General features: G+C 42.0%; 1 protein-coding gene across 8 annotated transcripts in view; it reads left to right on the forward strand.

Annotated features, from left to right (window-relative positions):
• Positions 1–19,869, forward strand: part of Csgalnact1 (chondroitin sulfate N-acetylgalactosaminyltransferase 1) — a 340,304-nt gene that overhangs the window by 298,838 nt on the left and 21,597 nt on the right. For all 8 annotated transcript variants that reach the window (XM_021230186.2, XM_013117195.3, XM_013117196.3 and 5 more), the window contains one exon: positions 8,086–8,187. In XM_021230186.2, coding sequence (XP_021085845.1) covers positions 8,086–8,187 — 102 coding nt within the window. The remainder of the gene's footprint in view (positions 1–8,085; positions 8,188–19,869) is intronic.

Here is a 19,869-nt window from a genome sequence, read left to right on the forward strand (position 1 = left end):
CATAAGAAAGTTTCTTTCGGTTGATACCTGTTTCCTTTGAGACTGTATCTTCTTTTTACTTTGAATGTCATTAAAAAAAGATCTGTTTCTGCCCCCCTCTTCGCCTGTCTTCCCACACCCTCTTTCTTTCTCTTCTTGCCCCGGGGTATGCTTGCTGTGGTGTTTTACAATCAAAGGCCTGCCTGGGCTTCTACCTCATCTAAAAGCCACTGTGCCCACTCCAGCTGTACTCTGAAGACTGAGTATTGCTCTATTGACGTCTGTGATGGGAAGGAGCAGGTGGGTGAGAAGAGCTTAGGCAGCTGTGTGCAGCCTCTGTTGGATGTCCTGGTTGATGTGGCCCTTCTCAGCCGTAGGATGACGTGGAGCTTCACCCGGCCACCTTCCAATTCAAGCCTCAGCATCACTCCCGTGAGCCATCTCACCGCTCACAAACCCGAGCTACGCACAGCTGATGAGCTTGAAAAATGCCGAGCCCGTGTTGTTTTAACTAAGCGTTTTCTTGGGGGCTTGACAGAAAGTGCTGAGAAACTCTAGGGATTGAAGCAAAGGCAAAGCCTCGGCAGGCCTTTGGCTGAGAATCAATACAAACTCTTGTATTGTGAGCTGTGAGCTTGTTTTCTGATATCCCCGGCAGCCAAGGAGAAAAGGGACAGTTTATATTACTTTCACATTTAATGAGAGAAAACCATTGTTGGGTGAGGCAAGCTTATTTCCAGCAGTAGACCCTCGGGGCTCCACTTAAGAGGTAATGGATGCCAGGTGGTGATATTCCCAGCATGCACAACAGTTACAACGGCAAGAATTGGGTATTTCCATCTCCTGACAAAGAATCAAAACCCCACTTTGCCCTTAGGAACCAACACAGACGGCTCTCATCTTGGTGGTGCAGGGCCTCCAGGTGTGAGCTCTTCTCGGATCCTGGAGGTCATATGGCTGGCACTTAAGAAGACTTCCTTGGAGGTGCTGTCAGGTTGGCCCGCGAGTGAAACCCAGAGTCCACATGTGCCATTTCATCACCCAGGAATAGCCTCCCATGCCTTGGGATCCCAGGGTGTCTGGGGCTCCCAGGGGAACTCTGCTGAAGGCGGGTCATGTTTGCACGTGCACCCTTGGCCCAGGTGCTATCACCCTAAACTGCTCCTCTACTTTGCCTTGGATAACTACCTCATTTTGCCTTTGAAGCTGTCTCACGTTTGGCTGGGACTGCTCAGTTTCTCCCGTCTGGGTTAGGGATTTTGGGCTCATCTGTGAGTTCATCATGTGCTTTGTTGGATATCAGGAGCTCTCTCACGATAAATAACAAAGCTATAAGTCTTCAGATCCTTATCTCCGCCTCTCCCAGCAGGGTAGGGGGGTTAATGGGAGGTATTCTTCATGATTTTTTTTAAAGCTTTTTTTTTGTTTCTTCCAAGTTTGCTTGCTTTTTATTTTGACTGCTTCCAGCTGAACTAAACCCTTTTTCGTGTCAGACTGGGTGGGTTATATTTGCTTGAATGTTCTTTGTTTTTCCCTTCTGGTTTTCTCATCCATCTCAAGGCATTTTTGATGCACCAATGCACTATCAAGGTCATCTTCTACTTGGCTTTTTAGAAATTCTCTCTTTCATCCCATTTTGGCCTAGAACCTTTAAGAAGGCTTTGGCAATCTCTGGGTGAGGGGAATTTAAAGCAGGGGTTATTGATGGGGGATGTTCTTCTGTATATGTGTTTCTGTTATTGGTTGATAAATAAAACACTGATTGGCCAGTAGTCAGGCAGGAAGCTATTATGGGAGGGGCTACCAGTCAAGGAGAATGCTGGGGAGAGGAAACAGAGAGAGGCCACTAGGAGATGCCATGTAGTGGTTGGGAAGATAGGACACTAGAGGTTCTCCAGTAAGATAAGACCATGTAGAAATACGTAGATTAGTAGTTATGGGTTAATAATTAAGAGAGAGCTAGCCAATAAGAAGCCTGAGCCATTGGCCAATTTCTAATTAATAAAAGTTTCTGTGTGTTTATTTGGGGCAAAGCAGCTGTGGGACTAGGCAAGACAGAAACCTCTGCATACAGATTGTATATTTCAAATGGAAACACTCCTTAAACATTTGGCTAAGCTAATACAGGTGACTCAAAGCCCTCTAGCCACCAGGATTGTGACATAGATATAGACTCCTGTGTCCTCTGTATTCCTTAAGGAAAGTATGCTGTTTTACCTAGTACAGTGCTCTTTCTAATTTATGTCCCAACACCAGTCCTGTGGGCCATTGCACTACTCAAACCAGAGCTACATGGAGAAGCTGGCACAGCTGATGAGTAGCCATCACAGCTGATGAGCTTGGAAATGATAAAACTTCATCAGTTATGTTGCTTATGTTCCTTAGTGACCTAATAGAAGACAGCATTAGGTTTGAGCTACAGGCCATAGAGAGATGCCTATTCATGAGAGTGAAAAATGGTTCACTGGAAGAGTGTTTTCTATATTGCAATGAGAGTCAGGAGAGTTGCTTGATTGAGGTCATAATCCACCATCACTTCTTAACGATGATCAGAACACCCAAATAATGGAATAGTGGGATTGCGTGTTAATTCTCTTTGGCAGAGGGAAAGGGAAAGGGTGCACCAAACCCAAAACAGAATGCGGTTATATAAGCAGATGCAGAGTCCCCCCAGTCACCCTGTGCTTCCTCTCCACGATGGAACCTGTCCCTTACAGTATCCATAGTTCCTTCATGCAGAGCAATTTTTCTCCTGTTGACATTGGTAAACTGGGACCTGGTGGGTTGTTGTTGCATGCAAATTCCTGACCCATTTTCCCATCCCTGGTATATTTGAGTAGAAACTGCCTTGGCAAAGAGCAGCAGTGAGATTCCTTTCTTAGCTGTGAAAGGTCCGAGCTCACTCAGCTATGCTGCTGCCCTGAGATGCTCTCTCCTCCGCCGAGTCCATCAGCCTCCTGAGGTTAACTTGCTGCCCTTTCGACTCACCAGCCTCCGTAACCATGGTTATTCAACACCACACTACATTGTAGCTCTTCAGTCATCCCAGGTTTTGCTGGAACTTGAGCATCTCCTTGCATGTGGAGATTTCCTTGGGAGAACATGGAGAGTCTGAAGAAAAATGGGCTGTTATCGTCCTGGAGGGAATCATACATTATGGCCCTGTGTTAATCCCTCTCCAAGGCAAGACGAGCATTGCATAACCCAGGTGCTCACTGAATGTGGATTCTTGAGTCTGTGTGTTGATTTTATCTATGTTGCTACAATATGGTAGTTACAGATAATATGATAAAGGTGATTAAGGCGGGCATGGTGGCTTATGATTATAGTCTCAGCCCTTGGGAGACACCCTTGATAAGGGAGGATTAATGCACTTTTGAAGCCAGCCTAGGCCACATAAGAAGTTCCAGGCTAGCCTGGGCTATAGAATGAGAGACCGAACTCAGAAAATAAAATAAAATTTAAAAACCCCAAAGAACAAAAAAGTAGTTTACTTAGGTCACAGTAGAGATTTAAGGCATAGTCCTAACATGGACTTGTTCCTGGAGAGGGTGTTATTGGGACTGGAAACAGGGCGAGAACACATCAGACAAGGAGAAACAACAGCGTGAAGGAGAGAAGCCTTCAGGAGCCAGACAATGCCTTGCTTTCCCAGCTCTGGCCTCCCCCACCTCCTTTTCTCTCTTCACCCTTCCTTCCCTTCACCCCTCCCCTCATTTCCCTTCTCCCTTCCCTGCTCTGCTTTCCCTTCCCCTTCTTTTGTCTCCCCTCCCCTCCTCTCCTCTGCTCTCTGTTTATCTCATCTCTCGTCTTTCTTCCTTTCTCTGCACTTTTCCTGCCTTCCTCTCCTCTGCCTTCCTTCCCCACCTTCCCCTTGTCCTTGCCATCTGTTTTCTCCCCTTCTCTCTCTCTCGCAGGATCTGGCATGGAACTTATTCTATTTCTCAAATGCTAGAACAATAGACATGTGTGACCATGTCCAGATAACTACGTAGGAGCACCAAGCTCTCACAAAGCCTAAAGTAACTCCTTCCTATGACAGTGCCCCTGTGGGTGACTTAATCACCTTACGCTAAACCCTACCTCCTGATATCGCCACTCTGAAAGCCAGGCTACCACCACATCAATTCTTTCTTCATGAGAACCACAGTAGAGTGATTCCCCAGGCCACTCAGCATGGGGCATATGAACCGGAAGACCCAACATCAGGACACAGTTTCCTGCTTCCTCTCGCATGCAACACAAGATCACTCATCTCCACGGCTCTTCCAGTCTGCCCTGGAGTTCTTAATGTGCAAGGATACCCGTTTAGCGTGCACTGCCAGCCCAAGTGTCACAGAAGAAGACATCCCCCTGCTTCTGATGATAACTGAAGGTGGCTGCCGCTCACTGATGCCTGAGAGGCTGCTGCCGTCACTGTACTCACCATCGGTGCCCAACCCTGTCTGTGTTTGCACTGCTGCATTAATTCCCTTCAAGTCCCGGCATAGACTGCCAATGCCCCTCCAAGGCTTCCTATTCTGCAAAGAAAGCTTTTGGTGATGCTTCAGCTGTCTCCCTGGGCTTGCCATGGGATTCCCAAGGCACCCAGGGGTGCTTTCTTCTTGCAGCCAGTGTTGAACTCTCACAGATCAGGTATCATTACCATACTGGATTCTTCAGACAGGGCTTCAGAACTGAGCACAGTTTGTATCCCACTCCTCCCAGCCCTGAGTACATTTGGCAAGGTATGGAGATACTCTTGGTTATGAAGACTGGATAAGGGGGATGCCGTTAGCATGCAGTTGGTGGAGGCCTGGGATGCTGCTGATCACCCTTCGGCACACAGGATGCTCTTCCTTCATAGATCCAAGCTCAGTTCTGTGGTGAATTTGAGAAGCCATGCCCAACATGAGTTCTCTGCCTAGGAATACAACACCTCCTGCAGACAGGCCTAGGGAAGCCATCTCCAAGTCACAGGATGGAGGAGTGTCTGGAGAAGGCTTCCCTAGGCTGTGTGTCTGGACCGTGTCTGACAGGCTTCCATATCAGGAAGCTAAGATGACCTATCTTTCCCCACAACGATTTCCATGTGGAGTTTTGTTGAGGTTTTCTCTACCCCACATTTTCCTAAACACAGCACTGTGCTTAGCAGTGAATCTTATACAGTAAACCCAAGCTGTCGGATCTGATAGACACACCCCTGTTGCTAAGGTAGCTTGGGAGACAGATGCTATCAATCCTTATGGAATCAGATGTGTGTGTTTCTCTCTGCACATCTCTCAGAGGTTATTGGAATGTGTTTTCTCACCTCTAAGCTAAGACATTGAGCAATGGTCTCCACACTTCTATAAATGGTTAAGTACTACAGACTAATAACAGAACTCAAAGACTATGACATCGTGACTTTGACCATACAGGAAATAAAAATATAGATATGCATGAAAGACTGTAACCCACGTTTTTTGCCTAAAAATCACTCTAAAAGATATGGTATTTGTGAAATAGAAACAGAATTTTCAGTTTCTAGTTTGAGGTCAAGGAATTGGGTCTGTTGAAGTGACAGGATGCATTTGTGAACATAGCATGCTCCCTGAGAGGGGCTGATGAGGCCTGACTTCCCCGTAATCATTTTATAGTTTCATTTACCACCCTATCACAGTGTCACTGGGGACAATGCTAATGGAAGTAGGCATATCACCTTAGTAATATAGACGGCATTGTCCAAATACAAGTAATTAATATAAAGCCAGAAGTCTGTATGTAGCATGAGTCAGTCATTTAAGACTTCTTTTCAACTTCTGTCTCTGAAACAAAGACATGTCTGCATCTGGTCATCTAACCACACTCGTTCCCATTCCCATACACCCTCAAGGGTGGGGTAGTCAAATGGGAAAGGTTTGGAAAAACAAAGACCATTCAGACTGCAATAGTGGAATCTGTACAATTCCAATTCTCAAGGAGCGCTGAGTGGTTTCTTTGTGAGTAGGTCGAGTCCTGCCTAGGAGGTGGGAAACTCCTTCAAGCGCTGACATGTCAGTCCTGCTTGCTTAAGATCCCCTGGTAGAGTCTAGCATGTTGTATATTGTCAACAAATGCTTGTTGAGAGAATGAATAGAAGAACTCACAAACACCTAAAGAGGAGAGTCAGAGACAAACGCCAGAGCAAGCTTGAGTTTGCCTGCCTGAGATCCCTAATCTGGCCATTTAAGGGTTGGGTCTGACCCATCTCCCTTGATTGAAACACCAAAGAGAGGGGGCAGCAAAGGTATCACTGGAAAACACAGGAGGCATTAATTCAGACCTAGCAGGTGATTCATTCCTGATTCTAGGATAGATCCCCTGCATACACACACACACACTCACACACACTCACACACACTCACACACACTCTCACACACACACTCTTACATACTCACACTCTCACACAATTTTAAAGCACAGTTTCTCCAGTGTTTGGTCTGCATGCTTTATTTCCTTCCACTTTTCCAGCAGGTTTGGCAAGGGAGCCCGTGAGTGTAGAGGATTTGTCAGAAGCACACTCGCAGCCAGGCTGAACCTCACGTGCCCATCACTCAGCGGTGTCAGGGTGACCTTCCCTCCAGTCTCTTCCCACCTTCCTGAACTCTCGAATCCTCCAAGTCTCAGTCCACCTTGAGAGCTTGCCAGGCTTTCAGAGTTCTACTTCTCTGATGACTTCATTTGAGCTCATTTTATCTGCTGAGTCCATTTTTCTAGGGCAGGAACCATGCCTTCTGTTGTTTCTGATGCTTTCCAATAACCCCAGGAATGTGGTTCTCCCCTTTTTGATGTTATAACAAAAAACATCTAGTACTTTGACCTCTGTAAGTAGGGCCAAGGTATTTCTGGAATCTATGACTTGGATTACTGTTCGAATGTCAACAATGGAAGGAGGGCACAGGAAATACCCCAGTATCTCAAAATACCATCCCACCAGTAGAATCTCTCTCCTGTTGGCTCCCAGGAAACACCAGTTCACATTAGCTACATACTTATATGCATATGTATAAATACATGCCTGTACACATAAATATTTATGTGTATATATATTTACATTTGCATGTATGTACACATACAGTTATACATGCATACATTTGATGAACAAACACTCAGAAGAACTTAGCAGCTCAGCTAGATACTATGTTTGAAAGAATAGGACATAGCAAGCAACACATATGCCTTGATGAGGATTAATTCTAGATCAGTCAAGACTCAAAGATCTGGCCCTGGGAGAGCTGAGCCAAATGGCTACTTAGTCAGGACTCTGAGTCACCAGGTGCTGGGATAATCGGTTGCAGCTGAGTAATGGGGCAGTGGTGGCTTTTGTGTATGGAGACTTGCTGTCAGAAGGTAAAGACTCTCTGCAGGGACTATGGCTATGAGAGAATGCTCAGTTTTAAGTCATACTGTTACACCCCAGGCTCCTCTTCCTAGGCCTTTGCTCCTTCCGGCTGTACACAAATATTTTGATGGAAATTTTGGGGCCTAGGGTTGTACATATGTACTCCATTAGTTCATGAGGAGTGAGGTTTATCCCACCTGCTTACAAGGTTAAGATGTACACACAGGCCTGGATTCCGCCACAGTTCTGTTAGCAGTGATGTTTCCAAGGCATCTCACAGTCCTAAACCAAACGGTGATGGTTTACTGTGGGTCATTTGGGAATGAAGACTGGGTCATTTGTCCCACATCAGGGAAACATCCACAGACAACGCTTCATGTTTCACCCTCTCAGGACATTAGATTGCTCATCTGTAACGCAGAACTAATGTCTTATACGCCAGAGACTTCCCAGAACCCTTTCCAGGACAACCTGAGGTCTCCAAGGAGGCTGTTCCAGTGGCAAGTTCACTCTAAGGTGTCTTAAATCTAATGTTTGGTTTACCACATCTACATATTCAAATATATTGGTTTTCCTGATAAAATAAACAAAAATTGAATGGCCAATCAAAGTGCCTTCTCTTCTGTCTTGATTTTACTTTAAGCCTCTTTACCCTTCACATAAAAAATAAGGAAAAAGCAGAAGGAGGAGGGAGAGGGAGTTGGTTTTTGTTTTCCGATAAATGTGCAGACAGGACCAGACATACATGTGTTTTGTTTTTCAGGGAGATGTGTATCCAACAGGATGGGAGAGTTCATCTCACCGTTGTTTACTTTGGGAAAGAAGAAATGAATGAAGTCAAGGGAATACTTGAAAACACTTCCAAGTAAGTACTGTCTGGTACCATAGCCAGAGTCAGGGCAACCAGGATAGATATGCAAACCCAGACCAATAGTTCTGCTTAGTTTTCCTTTCCTTAACAGGGATAACCAGGGAGGTTAATTGTTGGCTATGCACAGGAAAACTCAGAACCCTCCGTCCCCAGGAGACCACCCTGTCTTCCACTGGTTGTCTCAGGGTGAGGAGTTTGACAGTAGACATAAACTGCCCTGTTTGGCAAAGGTGTAGAAAATGGGCTTCCGGGAGCTCATGCATAACTGAAGGCAATCTCTCTCAGCACAACACAGGTTCAGGACTTTCATGTTTGCAGAGTCAGATTTAGGGAGGACACAACTGTGCAACGAGCTCACACTGAGCCACTGCTTGACAGTCTAAGAGTAATACCCATGGGGCAAATGCTCTCACCCTCTCGTCTTTGCCTTTCATCCATTATTCATTTCAAGACATCAGGGGACACCCAGAAGGGGTGGCTGAGGCAGGATCCTTGATTAAACCCACCCAGTTGAACAGAAACTATTTAATCAAGAACTTTAGGCCTGGGGTTCCATGGTTATAACTCATTGGTCAACTGCAGAGTGTAAAGGGGTATGCAGAAGCAGCAAAGAAAGACTCTTCCTTTTTTCTTCCAAGATAAATAGCCCATGGCATCCTGTGCAGACGAGGAGGCCCACACAGGACTGCCATGCACCATTTTAGCTTGCCACAGAGGTGTGCAGACTCAGCTCAGAAGGCAGGTGGATCACTCTGATCTGTGTGAAGCTTCAGGCTTTAATAGTACGCAGTGGCAGATCTAGTCTGAACAGGTCCATATGGTTTAGATATAAACAGGACTGTCTGTTCTGAGTTTCTGGTTTGTGGTAATTGGATGGCAGTTGAAGGATAAGCTTCTAAGAATGAGAACACTTCCCATGTTACTCCATGCTGTTACCAGATTTGTGTTAATGGGCACGATTAAAATTTCAAACTCCCTGAAAATAGAGGGCATCAGCTGTGGTTCTCTGGCCAAATACCCCACCATATCTGCTTTTGTAAATAAAGTTTAATTGGATGGGAGAGGTCTGATGATTTGTGTGCTATTTATGGCAGTCAGACTCACAAAAGCCTGACCAACTTACTATCTGGTTCTTTATAGAAAAAGAAAATTGCTCACCCTTATCCTAGAGGAATAGGAGTTGAAAGTAGTAAAGGCCTGTGCGTGAGAACCATCAAATGGGAGAAAATAGGTGCTTATCCTAAATGTAATTGAAATAGAAACCTCTCAAGTCTAATGCAGTGCCGTATCCTTCCCTCTTGCTCAGCAGTGGAGAACACAGGTGGTTAGCATTCGTGTTCTCTGCCCAGTGGGTATGTGTAAGCATCTTTGCCAATATCCCTTCCTGGAGAAAATTGTTTTTAAAGTTCTCCAGGTGCCTCAAGCCTGCAATCAGGTTAGAAAAGTGTAAAAAAAAAGTGATGGCCACTTCTACAGACTACATCCTAACTGCAGGCAACCGCATCATTCCAACGTATTTTAAGTATCTGTCCAGGCAGTTGAATCCAGTATGCCAACAGAATTGGCAATTCCTATCCTATTTGGATTGACACTTTTTTTCATATCTCAAAGGATGTTGGGACATTTGCTGATGTTTATACAGACTCAGATTTATAGAAACCTTATGCACAAATGGCAGGCTAGTTTAAACATGCTACAGGAAGTATTATTTCTAAGGACTAGAAGGCTTAAGTATTTTTATCAAATAAGTTTTCCCCATGTCAGGTTTCTGAGGTTACTGAATGTTGTAAGCAAGTGATGCCACAGACATTGACTAACACATTTTTGCTCTCCATGATGTTCAAATGTATTGATAGCAATAAATCCATAAGATATAATGATTACAAGATTTATTTTTATAATCTATGTGTGCATGCTTTATCTGCATTATTTATGTGCATTTTGTGCACTTCTGGTGCTCTCAGAGGTCAGAGGACGGTATCAGAATCCCTAGAACATGAGTTGCAACAGGTGTAAGGAGCCACATGGGTGCTAGAAGCCGATCCTGGGTACAGAAAGTGCTTGTGACCATTCGGAGCCATCTCTCCACCCCATGGTATCATTTAGTCAGATAATATTGTCTATCCTGATAATCTGACTGAAGCAAATACATGTTCTCTCATTTTAATCCCAATTTCTAATATGAACCATCACAAAGCTCATAGCACATAGTAAATCCGTTTATGTGAATATATAGTGGTTACAGAATGAATTAGAGGCTAAAGCAGACATTAAGAGGTTATAGAAGTGGGCTGAGAAAAGTGTTGAGTAGAATCTGTGTTCACAAGACACAAGAGCACAGTTCTGTAAAGACGCCCATGTTGTGGGGGTCAAGCTGTGGGAGAGTTGGGTTTGGGAGTGAAGATGTAGTCAGTGTGGAGACAATAAGGCAGAAACTGGTCTGAGCAAGAAATGTCAGATTCAAGTGCAGACGGGAAGGAAGTGGGTAGATAGGCAGTCAAGTAGCTAGAGCCCTAACAAAGACTTGGGAACACAAGATGTTCATCGAAGGAAACATAGAACCAAGTAAGTATTAGATTTGGATGTACAATAACACACACACACACACACACACACACACAGAGAGAGAGGCTTTACTTAAATATCTCCACTGTTCTTTTAAGGTGGTAATAATATTTGTTCAGTGGCACTTTATTTTTTTTTTTGCTAGTTTTTTCTTGTCTTTTTTTTTATTTAAATTAGAAACAAGCTTGCTCCACATGTCAATCCCAGCGTTCTCTCCTTCCCCTCCTCCCCCGGCCCCTCTATCAGGTCCCCAGGCCCCCACCTAATCCCCACTCTATTCCCCAGGGACGGTGAGGTTCTCCATGGGGAATATCTGGAGTCTGTCATTGCATTCAGGGCAGGGCCCAGGCCCTCCCACAAGAGTCCAGACTGAAAGAGCATCCCTCATTGTGAGATGGGCACCCAAAGTTCCTTTGTATGCCAGGGATAAATACTGATCTACTACCCAAGGCCCCATAGATTTCCTAGACCTCCTCATTGACACTCACATTCAGGGGGTCTGGATCAGTCCCATGCTGGATTCCCAGTCATCAGTCTGGGGTCCAAGAGCTCCCCCTTGTCCAGGTCAGCTGTTTCTGTGGGTTAAACCAGCCCAGTCTTAACCCCTTTGCTTATCAATCCTCCCTCTCTGTCACCGGATTCCAGGAATTAGTTCAGTGTTTAGCTGAAGCAGAGGCAGACACCTCCAGCACTTTATTTTAAATTACTATTATTTTAGTGAACAATCCCATTGAATATTCATAGCAACTTTTGTTGCATTCATGTATGTGTGATATGTGTATGTGTAAGCATTTTCGTATGTGTATGTATCGGTATATACACACATATATGTGCATGTATGTGGACACTTGAGGTTGATACTGGGAACCTTTTTTGCTTTCACCTTATACATAGATGCAGATAGCTCCCTGAAGTTTCCAAAAGTTAGGTTAACGGTTCATTTCTAGGATTCCTGTCTCTGCCTCCCACTTGCAAAGACTACAGATGGGTACCACATAGCTTTTAGGAGTCTGCACTTGGGTCCACATGCTTGTACAGCAAGTGTTTAACCTGCTAAGTCATCTCTCCAGGCCCTTTGACCCTTGTGTCTAGCTTTTTGAGGTAGGTTTTGTTATCAGCCTCGTTTCATAGATGAAGAAACTGGGGCTTAGGGAGACTGTCCCTTAGGCCTTCACTCCAGTCACATGAAAGAGCCAAGTGCCCCTTGTGCCCTCCTAAGATCCATAATTGTTAGTTGAAGGTAATGAGATTTGTAATCAGACTAAATGGCATTCACTTCATTTCAAGATCAGTATTGTAATTAAAGTGTTCTAAATCCAGCTAAATGCAAACATTTTAAGAATATCTAAAAATACAGTCTTGTTTAATGACTAGTTTGCAATGTTTTATGTTCTCTTCCTCTGAGTTTATGCTTCAGTTGAGCTTTGTATTTCAGCTGATTGCTACAGATTGGTGTTTTGCAAAGTCTGGTTGTGATTCATTAGAGGATTTCAAAATCAATTCAGTTGGCTTAGCCCAATGTTTTTGAAAACGGAATGGAGTAGGGTGCATATTTGCAGAATGAATCACAGTTAATAAGGATGCATATTGTTTCATGAAACACTAATTTCATTGCACATCCTATGTGCATGCACATGTACTTGTCCTGCAATATGAAGACAGTATGTTCCTTTGTAAAGATTGCGGTTAAAATGTTTACAAGCCACCGCAACAGAAAACAGCATGAATTACTTCCCAGTACCTGACCTTTAAGCTACAGATTTTCCCAGGATTCGTCTGTTCTCAAATAAAAGCTTAACTCTGGAGCGCTCAAATACACATAAGCTTTGGTGTAACCTTGGATGCTTTTTAACATGCAGAATGCTTGGCCCAGCCCCAGATGCTGAGTCAGCAGGCTTGAGATGCAGCCTGAGAACCAGTGTTTCGTAGTTTTCTTGTGCACTGCTGTGTCTGGTCATGACTCACTCTGAGCAGCACCAGTCTAAGGGGCCATTTGTTTGGAGCTGGAAGAAGATATTTTAAAAAGCGTAACTTGTGGTTGGATTGTCATGCATTAACAAGTTCATGTATGATCATGAGGACGTGGGGGCATCCTTCAGAGGAATCATCTCTGAACACTGAGCATTAACAACAAGACACGGAGGATGGGGAGTTAGCTCCTGGGGTAAGGTACCTGAGTTTGGATCTCCAGCACTCATGTAAACTCTGGGTGTGGTCATGTGTCAATAATCCTAGAACTGGAAGTGGGAGTGGAGACAGGAAGATCTTCACAGTTTGTCTGACAGCTTATCTAGTCAATCAGTGAGCCTTAATGAAAGATTCTGTTTCAAAGTATAAAATGGACACCAATTGTGAAAGATACCTGATGTTTATTTCTGGCTTCCATAAACACACTCAGACAAATGTACATGCAAGTGAATGCATCTGTATACACACAAGCATGCATATACATAATATAATTCATGGAGACACACACACACACACACACACACACACACACACACACACACACACACACACTGCTCTACCCCATGCAGGTGAGGAAAAGAGAGGCTTGTAGGGGTAGTGGTGTTGTCATGGACCTACCTTTACACTGTGTGTTAGCATATCATTCCTCTTTGAAGTAATTTCATGACAATTTCTTCCAGATAACTGGGAAGAATTGTGTCAGATAAGGAGGACCACAAGTAAATTTCTGCCCTTACAGAGGCTAGCATCCCAAAGTCAGAAATAGGAATGTGAAAATTTTGAAACTCTTGTCCACTGATGGCAGAAATGGAAAATGGTGTTACTAGATAAGAGTTCAATGACTCTTCAAATTGCTTAGAATAGAATTATCATCTAAACTAGAAATTTCATTCCCAGGTAAATTCCAAAATAATTGAAAATTAACATTTTAACAACTGTGCACAAACATTCAGTGATATTATGATCAATTTGCAAAATGAAGACAACCCAAATGTCCATTTTTAGTTAATCTTTTATCCAGCCACTTCACTAAAGGTAGAGGTTAGAGGTAGAATTTTGGGGGTCACTTATATATACTATTGTATCACCTGCAAATAGCAAAAGTTTGACTTCTTCCTTTCCGATTTGTATCCCCTTCACCTCTTTTAGTTGTCTAACTTCTCTAATTAGAACTTCAAGTACTATGTTGAATAGATATGTAGAAAGTGGACAGTCTTGTCTTATTCCTGATCTTAGTGGCATAACTTTTTCTCCATTTAATTTAGTATTGCCTATCAGTTTGCTGTATTTAGGTATGTCTCTTGTATCTGTGATCTGTCCAACACTTTTATCTTGAAGTGGTGTTGGATTTTGTCAAAAGCTTTTTCAGCATCTAATGGCATGATCATATGTTTTTTGTTTCAATGTCTTTATATTGCAGGTTACATTGACAGATTTTCATATGTTGAACAACCATCCCTGTGTTTCTGGGATGAATCCTACTTGATCATGGTGGATGATCTTTTTGATGTGTTCTTGGATTCAGTTTATAAGTATTTTATTATTTTTGCATCAATGTTCATGAAGAAAATTGGTCTATAATTTTCCTTCTTTGTTGAGTCTTTGGGTATCAGGGTGACTGTGGCCTCATAAAAAGAGTTAGGCAGTGTTCCTTCTCTTTCTATTTTGTGAAATATTTTGAGGAGTATTCGTATTAGCTTTCTTTGAAAGTCTGGTAGAATTCTGCATGAAAACCATCTAGCCCTGGGCTTGTTGTTGTTGAGGGACTGTTAATGATTGCTTGTATTTCCTTAACAGTTATAGGTCTATTTCAATTGTTTGGCCAATCTGAACCTAACTTTGGTAAGTGGTATCTATCAAGAAAATTGTTCATTTATTTTAGATTGTCCAATTTTGTGGTATACATGTTTTCAAAGTATGACCTAATGATTCTCTGAATTTCCTCAGTGTCTGTTGCTCTGACCCCCCTTTCATTTATGATTTTGTTAATTTGGATATTTTCTTTCTGCCTTTTAGTTAGTTTTGATAAGGGTTTGTCTATCTTGTTGATTTTCTCAAAGAACCAACTCTTTGTTTCATTGATTCTTTGTATTGTTCTCTTTGTCTCTAGTTTATTGATTTCAGATCTCAGTTTGATTAGCTTCTACATTCTACTTCTCCTGGGTGAGTTTTGCTTCTTTTTAATCTATAGCTTTCAAGTGTCCTGTTAATCTACTAATAAGAGATGTCTCCTGTAATGGGAAAGCCTTCCTGCCAGCCTGTTCCAGAGCTGCATCAGTCCCAAATGAACACACAGGAGGCTATATTAATTATGAAGCCGTTGGCCTTGCTTGTTTCTTACTGGCTAGCTCTGACTTAAGTATTTACCCCATAATTGTTAATCTAAGTATTTCTCTTACCGGAGAGGTTTCCGGGCTTCCTACCCATGGCGGTTACATCTCGACTCCCTGTGTTTCTCCTACCCAGAGTCCTCCTCGACTCCTAGTCCTACCTATCTTGCTTCCCTATTGGCCAACAGTGCTTTATTGACATATGCACAGGACTTCCCCAACATCTCCTCTTTTCTGTTTAAACAAAAAGAAAGGTCTTAACTTTAACATAGTCAAATTATATATAAAAGAACAGTTATCAAGTAAGAACACAGTTACAATATTTTGTCTATCAACATTTAGCAAGATTTAAAGAAAATATCATCCATCCCATCTTTGTGAGTCCAAAGGTCTATATGTAGCTAATCTTTTATCATAACTAAGGAAAACTATAATTATAACTATCTGTCTTCAACTCCATCAAAGATCACAGAAGGATAATACATAAACACTAGGATTGACAGAGACATCTTGCTGCCTGGACAGTCACCTGAAGTTCCTCTGTAATGTTGGGGCATCCATCTTCAGTCCATAAGCCACAGTGTGTCTGGAAGACTTTTCAGCAAAGCAGGAAATTTCAAACTCTCCATCTGCATCAAGTCTGTCAGTCATTTTTCTGTGTCCTGCAGAAAGTCTCGTAGACTCTTCCATGAAGCAGGAACCCTGAATGACTATTTGAGTTCAACAGTCACTTTCCTGTGGGTCCTGTATATCTAATTTATACAGCAACAGTCAAGCAGTCCAGGCAAAGCAGTTTCTTACCCAAATGGCTAATCTTGCCATGTTGAAAGCAAACTCCATGATGAGTTTCTTCAATGCCCATCTTCCTCTCAGATGTAATTGTGCTGCCAGGAGCAGACATTTCTTGTTGTCAAGAAAAACCCTAAACCATTTTAAATGCCATTTTCTGAAGGTCTTTGAAAGGTTTGAAGACTGTCTATGTATCTCAAATATATTTCTGTATATCTAGAAAACCTAACTTACCTAACTATAAGTTCTGACCATTGTAAGTAATTATCTATAATCTGTATTTAATTATGCATTATGTTTTAAAAGATCAGTATAAGCACAATACTTAATCAAGAGGAGAAATATACATATCAAATTGACCTTGAATTTGTCAATAAATGAAAACCCATACCCATACCATAATTCCCCTTTTTACCATTAAAAAGAGATTGGTTGTGATCATTAACCAATTATAACCAACCCCATTTAAATGAAAACAAAGATTTATAAACAAGATGGGAATTAGGACGTTGCTCTCGCTCATTCCAAACTGCTTCGTGCTGGAAGGGGGCGCTGTTCATACCATGGGGATGATGACAAAACTCAGAAACCTGTATAAGTCCTTAGTTTCAGGGTCTGTAAGACTGCATCATCTTAGCTGTTTCAATTGTTGGAACACCTGGCCCATTGTTTCCGGGGGTCTTGGTTCATCAAACCACAGAAGCCTGGAAAGAATCCTCAGCTTTTCATTTTCTGTAGAAACATAAACAAAAACTCTTTTCCCAAGTAATGTACCCTTATACTTAAATATTAAAGTCAAGGCATTTTCAAAAGATATAAGTTGAATTAATTCAGCAACATTTATAATCAAGTGTACTTTAGCAGTTGTTCCTTCCTTAGCAATCAAAAAAAAAAAAACCTGAAAAACACAATAACGTACAGTATCCAGACTTCCTGTGTATTTTTCATCTTTATGTGCCTTATTTATTATTATTATTATTCTATTTCTTTTACTTTTTTAATTTTTCTCTGAGACAGGGTTTCTCTTTGGAAATCTGCCTGCCTTTGCCTCTGCAGCAAATCCTACCGGCTTGTGCCACCACAGCCAGCTTCTCTATTTACCACTATGCTGTTTCTTTTTCTCTCTCAGTCTTACGTATATTTTTAAACACACTGTAAACCTTTAGAGGTTTTTCTTCATCCAAGTCTGACTTTACTGTAAATATTCATGTTTTTCTGGCCACATGTCTAATCTGTTAAAAGCATGGCTGTTTAAACTGCTGTTTTTCCAAGATGGCGGGCGTAAGCGTGACTCCAGTGCTTTATTGACATATACACAGGACTTCCCCAACAGTCTCCAAATTGTTTATGCACTTCAAATTTCTTCTTAGCATTATTTTCATTGTGTCCTATAAAATCTGAGTATGTTTTGCATTCTTTTTCATTGAATTTTAGGAAGTCTTTAATTTCTTTCTTTATTTCTTCCTTGACCCTAGAAATTCAGTAGAGAGTTGTTCAGTTTCTAGGAGTTTATGGACTTTCTGTTGTTTTTGCTGTTGTTGAAATCCAGCTTTAATCCATGGTGGTTTGTTAATACATGGGGATTATTTCAGTTTTCTTGTATCTATTCAGACTTGCTTTGTCACTGAGTATGTGGTCAGTTTTGGAGAATGTGCTGGTAGATGCTGAGAAGAAGGTGTATTCTTTTGTCTTTGTGTTAAATGTTCTGTAAAATCTGTTAGGTTATTGAGAAGTCCTGTTACTTCTCTGTTTAGTTTCTGTCTGGATGATCTGTTCAATGGTGAGAGTAGGGTGTTGAAGTTTCCCACTACTAATGTGTAAGTTTTTATGTGTGATTTAAGCTTTAATAATATTTCTCTTAATAATGTAGTTGCACTTGCAACTGGGGCATGTATGTTCAGGATTGAGACATCATCTTGGTGGATTTTTCCTTTAATGAGTATGAAATGTCCTTCTCTATCTGTTTTGATCAATTTTAAATGAAAGTCTGTCTTGTTAGCCATTAGAATAGCTTAGACTAGTTTGATGTTTTTGGAAAATCTTTTTCCAACACTTTACTCTGTGGTAATGTCTATCTTTGACGTTGAGGTATGATTCTTATATGCAGCAGAAGGCTGGATCCTGTTTCATATCCATTCTGTTAGCCTGTGTCTTTTTCTTGGTGAATCGAGTCCATTGATATTGAGAGAGAGAGAGAGAGAGAGAGAGAGAGAGAGAGAGAGAGAGAGTCTGTTTCCCTTCATCGGGTTTTTCTGATGTGAGATTAACTATTGCTGTGTTTATGTGGTGTAGTTAACTTCCTTGGGTTGTACCTTCTGTAGGGCTGTATTTGTGAATAGATATTGTTTAAATTTGAATCTGTCATGAAAACTCTTGTTTTCTCCATCTATGGTGATTGAAAGTTTTTCTGGCAATAGTAGTCTGGGCTGGCATCTGTGGTCTCTTAGACTCTGCAAGACATCAATCCAGGTCCTCCTGGCTTATAGTCTCCATTGAGAAATAGGTTGTGATTCTAATATGTCTGCCTTTATATGTTACATGGCCTTTTTACCTTGCAGCTTTTAAATTTTTTTATTATATATGTTTACTGTTTTGATTATTATGTGGCATGGAGATTTTCTTTTCCAATCCAATCTATTTGGTATTCTATAAGTTTCTTGTACATCTATAGATATGTCTGTTTTATGTTGGAAAATTTTCTTCTATGATTTTGTTAAATATATTCTCTGATTTTTTTGAGCTTGGATTCTTCTCCTTTTATTTCTATCATTCTTAGGTTTGATCTTTTTCATAGTGTCCCATATTTCCTGGATATTTTGTGTTAGGAGTTTTTTAGATTTGACATTTTCTTTGACTGATTAATATATTTCTTCTATGATATCTTCAAGCCCCTATATTTTCTTCTCTCTTGTATTCTGTTGGTGATGCTTGTGTCTTTAGTTCCTGTTCATTTATCCAGATTTTCCATTTTCATAATCCCTCAGTATGTGTTTTCTTTATTGATTCTGTTTCAGTTTTCAGGTCTTGAATAGCTTCCTCTCCCTATTTGTTTATTTCTTGGTTTTCTTGGCATTCTTTAAGGGACTTATTGACTTCCTCCAATTTTTGATTGTCTTTTCCTCAATTTCTTTAAGGGAAGTTTTCATTTCCTTTTTAGGGACCTCTATCATCTCCATGAAGCTGTTTTTAAGGTTGTTTTCTTCTGTTTCGGCTGCCTTGGAATATTCAGGTCTTGCTGTTGTAGAATTGCTGGGGTCTGTTGGTGCAATATTGCCCTGGATGTTGTTGACTGGATTCTTACAGTGGCGTTTAGGTGTCTGCCTTCGGGATAATTATAGGTCTAGGTACTGATTTCTGAGTTTGTCTTTGTTGGGTGGGTGTTTTGCTCCTTAGATTCTGTTTCCATTTTGGTCTTCCAGTCTTTGTAGCCTGAATTTCTAGTAGCAAGCCTCTGTCAAAGTTTGAGCTGATGTTCTGGTGGCTAGCTTGGTCCTTGGTGCAGCAGTAGGTCTCTGTCCTTCTGACCAGAATGGCCATTGGGATCTGCACCTGTTCTTCTCACTGGTGTGGTCTGTACCTGAGCAGTGGGATCCTGCAGAAGGGTTGAGGGGCGGGGCCCAGCAGAGATCCTGGTGATGAAGTGGGAGGGGTTGGTTCCTGGGGATCAGAATCTGGGGAGTGGCCAGGCTGACTAGCAGGCAGGCCACTCACCTGTTCTTACTCCTGGTGTGGACTGTACCTGAGATAATGAAGTCTGCAGTAGTTGGGGGTAAGAGCCGGCCACAGAGAAGACAAGGAAGTGGGAGGGCTTAGGAAGTGGAATGGGTTTTAGGGAAAGAGAATCCAGGAAGTGAGTCAGTCCAGTTGACAGGCAGGTCACTCACCTGTTCCTCTGACTGCTGTGGCTTGTACCTGAGCAATGGAATTCTGTCAGTGTTTGTGGCTAAAGTATATTTTTAAATGAAGAGCTATCGTGGGAAGTGTCACATTAAGACAAATTTTTTGCAGTTCTTAAAAAAATGTC

The sequence above is a fragment of the Mesocricetus auratus genome, unplaced genomic scaffold (assembly GCF_017639785.1).
Source record: "Mesocricetus auratus isolate SY011 unplaced genomic scaffold, BCM_Maur_2.0 Super-Scaffold_6731, whole genome shotgun sequence".
NCBI lineage: Eukaryota > Metazoa > Chordata > Mammalia > Rodentia > Cricetidae > Mesocricetus > Mesocricetus auratus.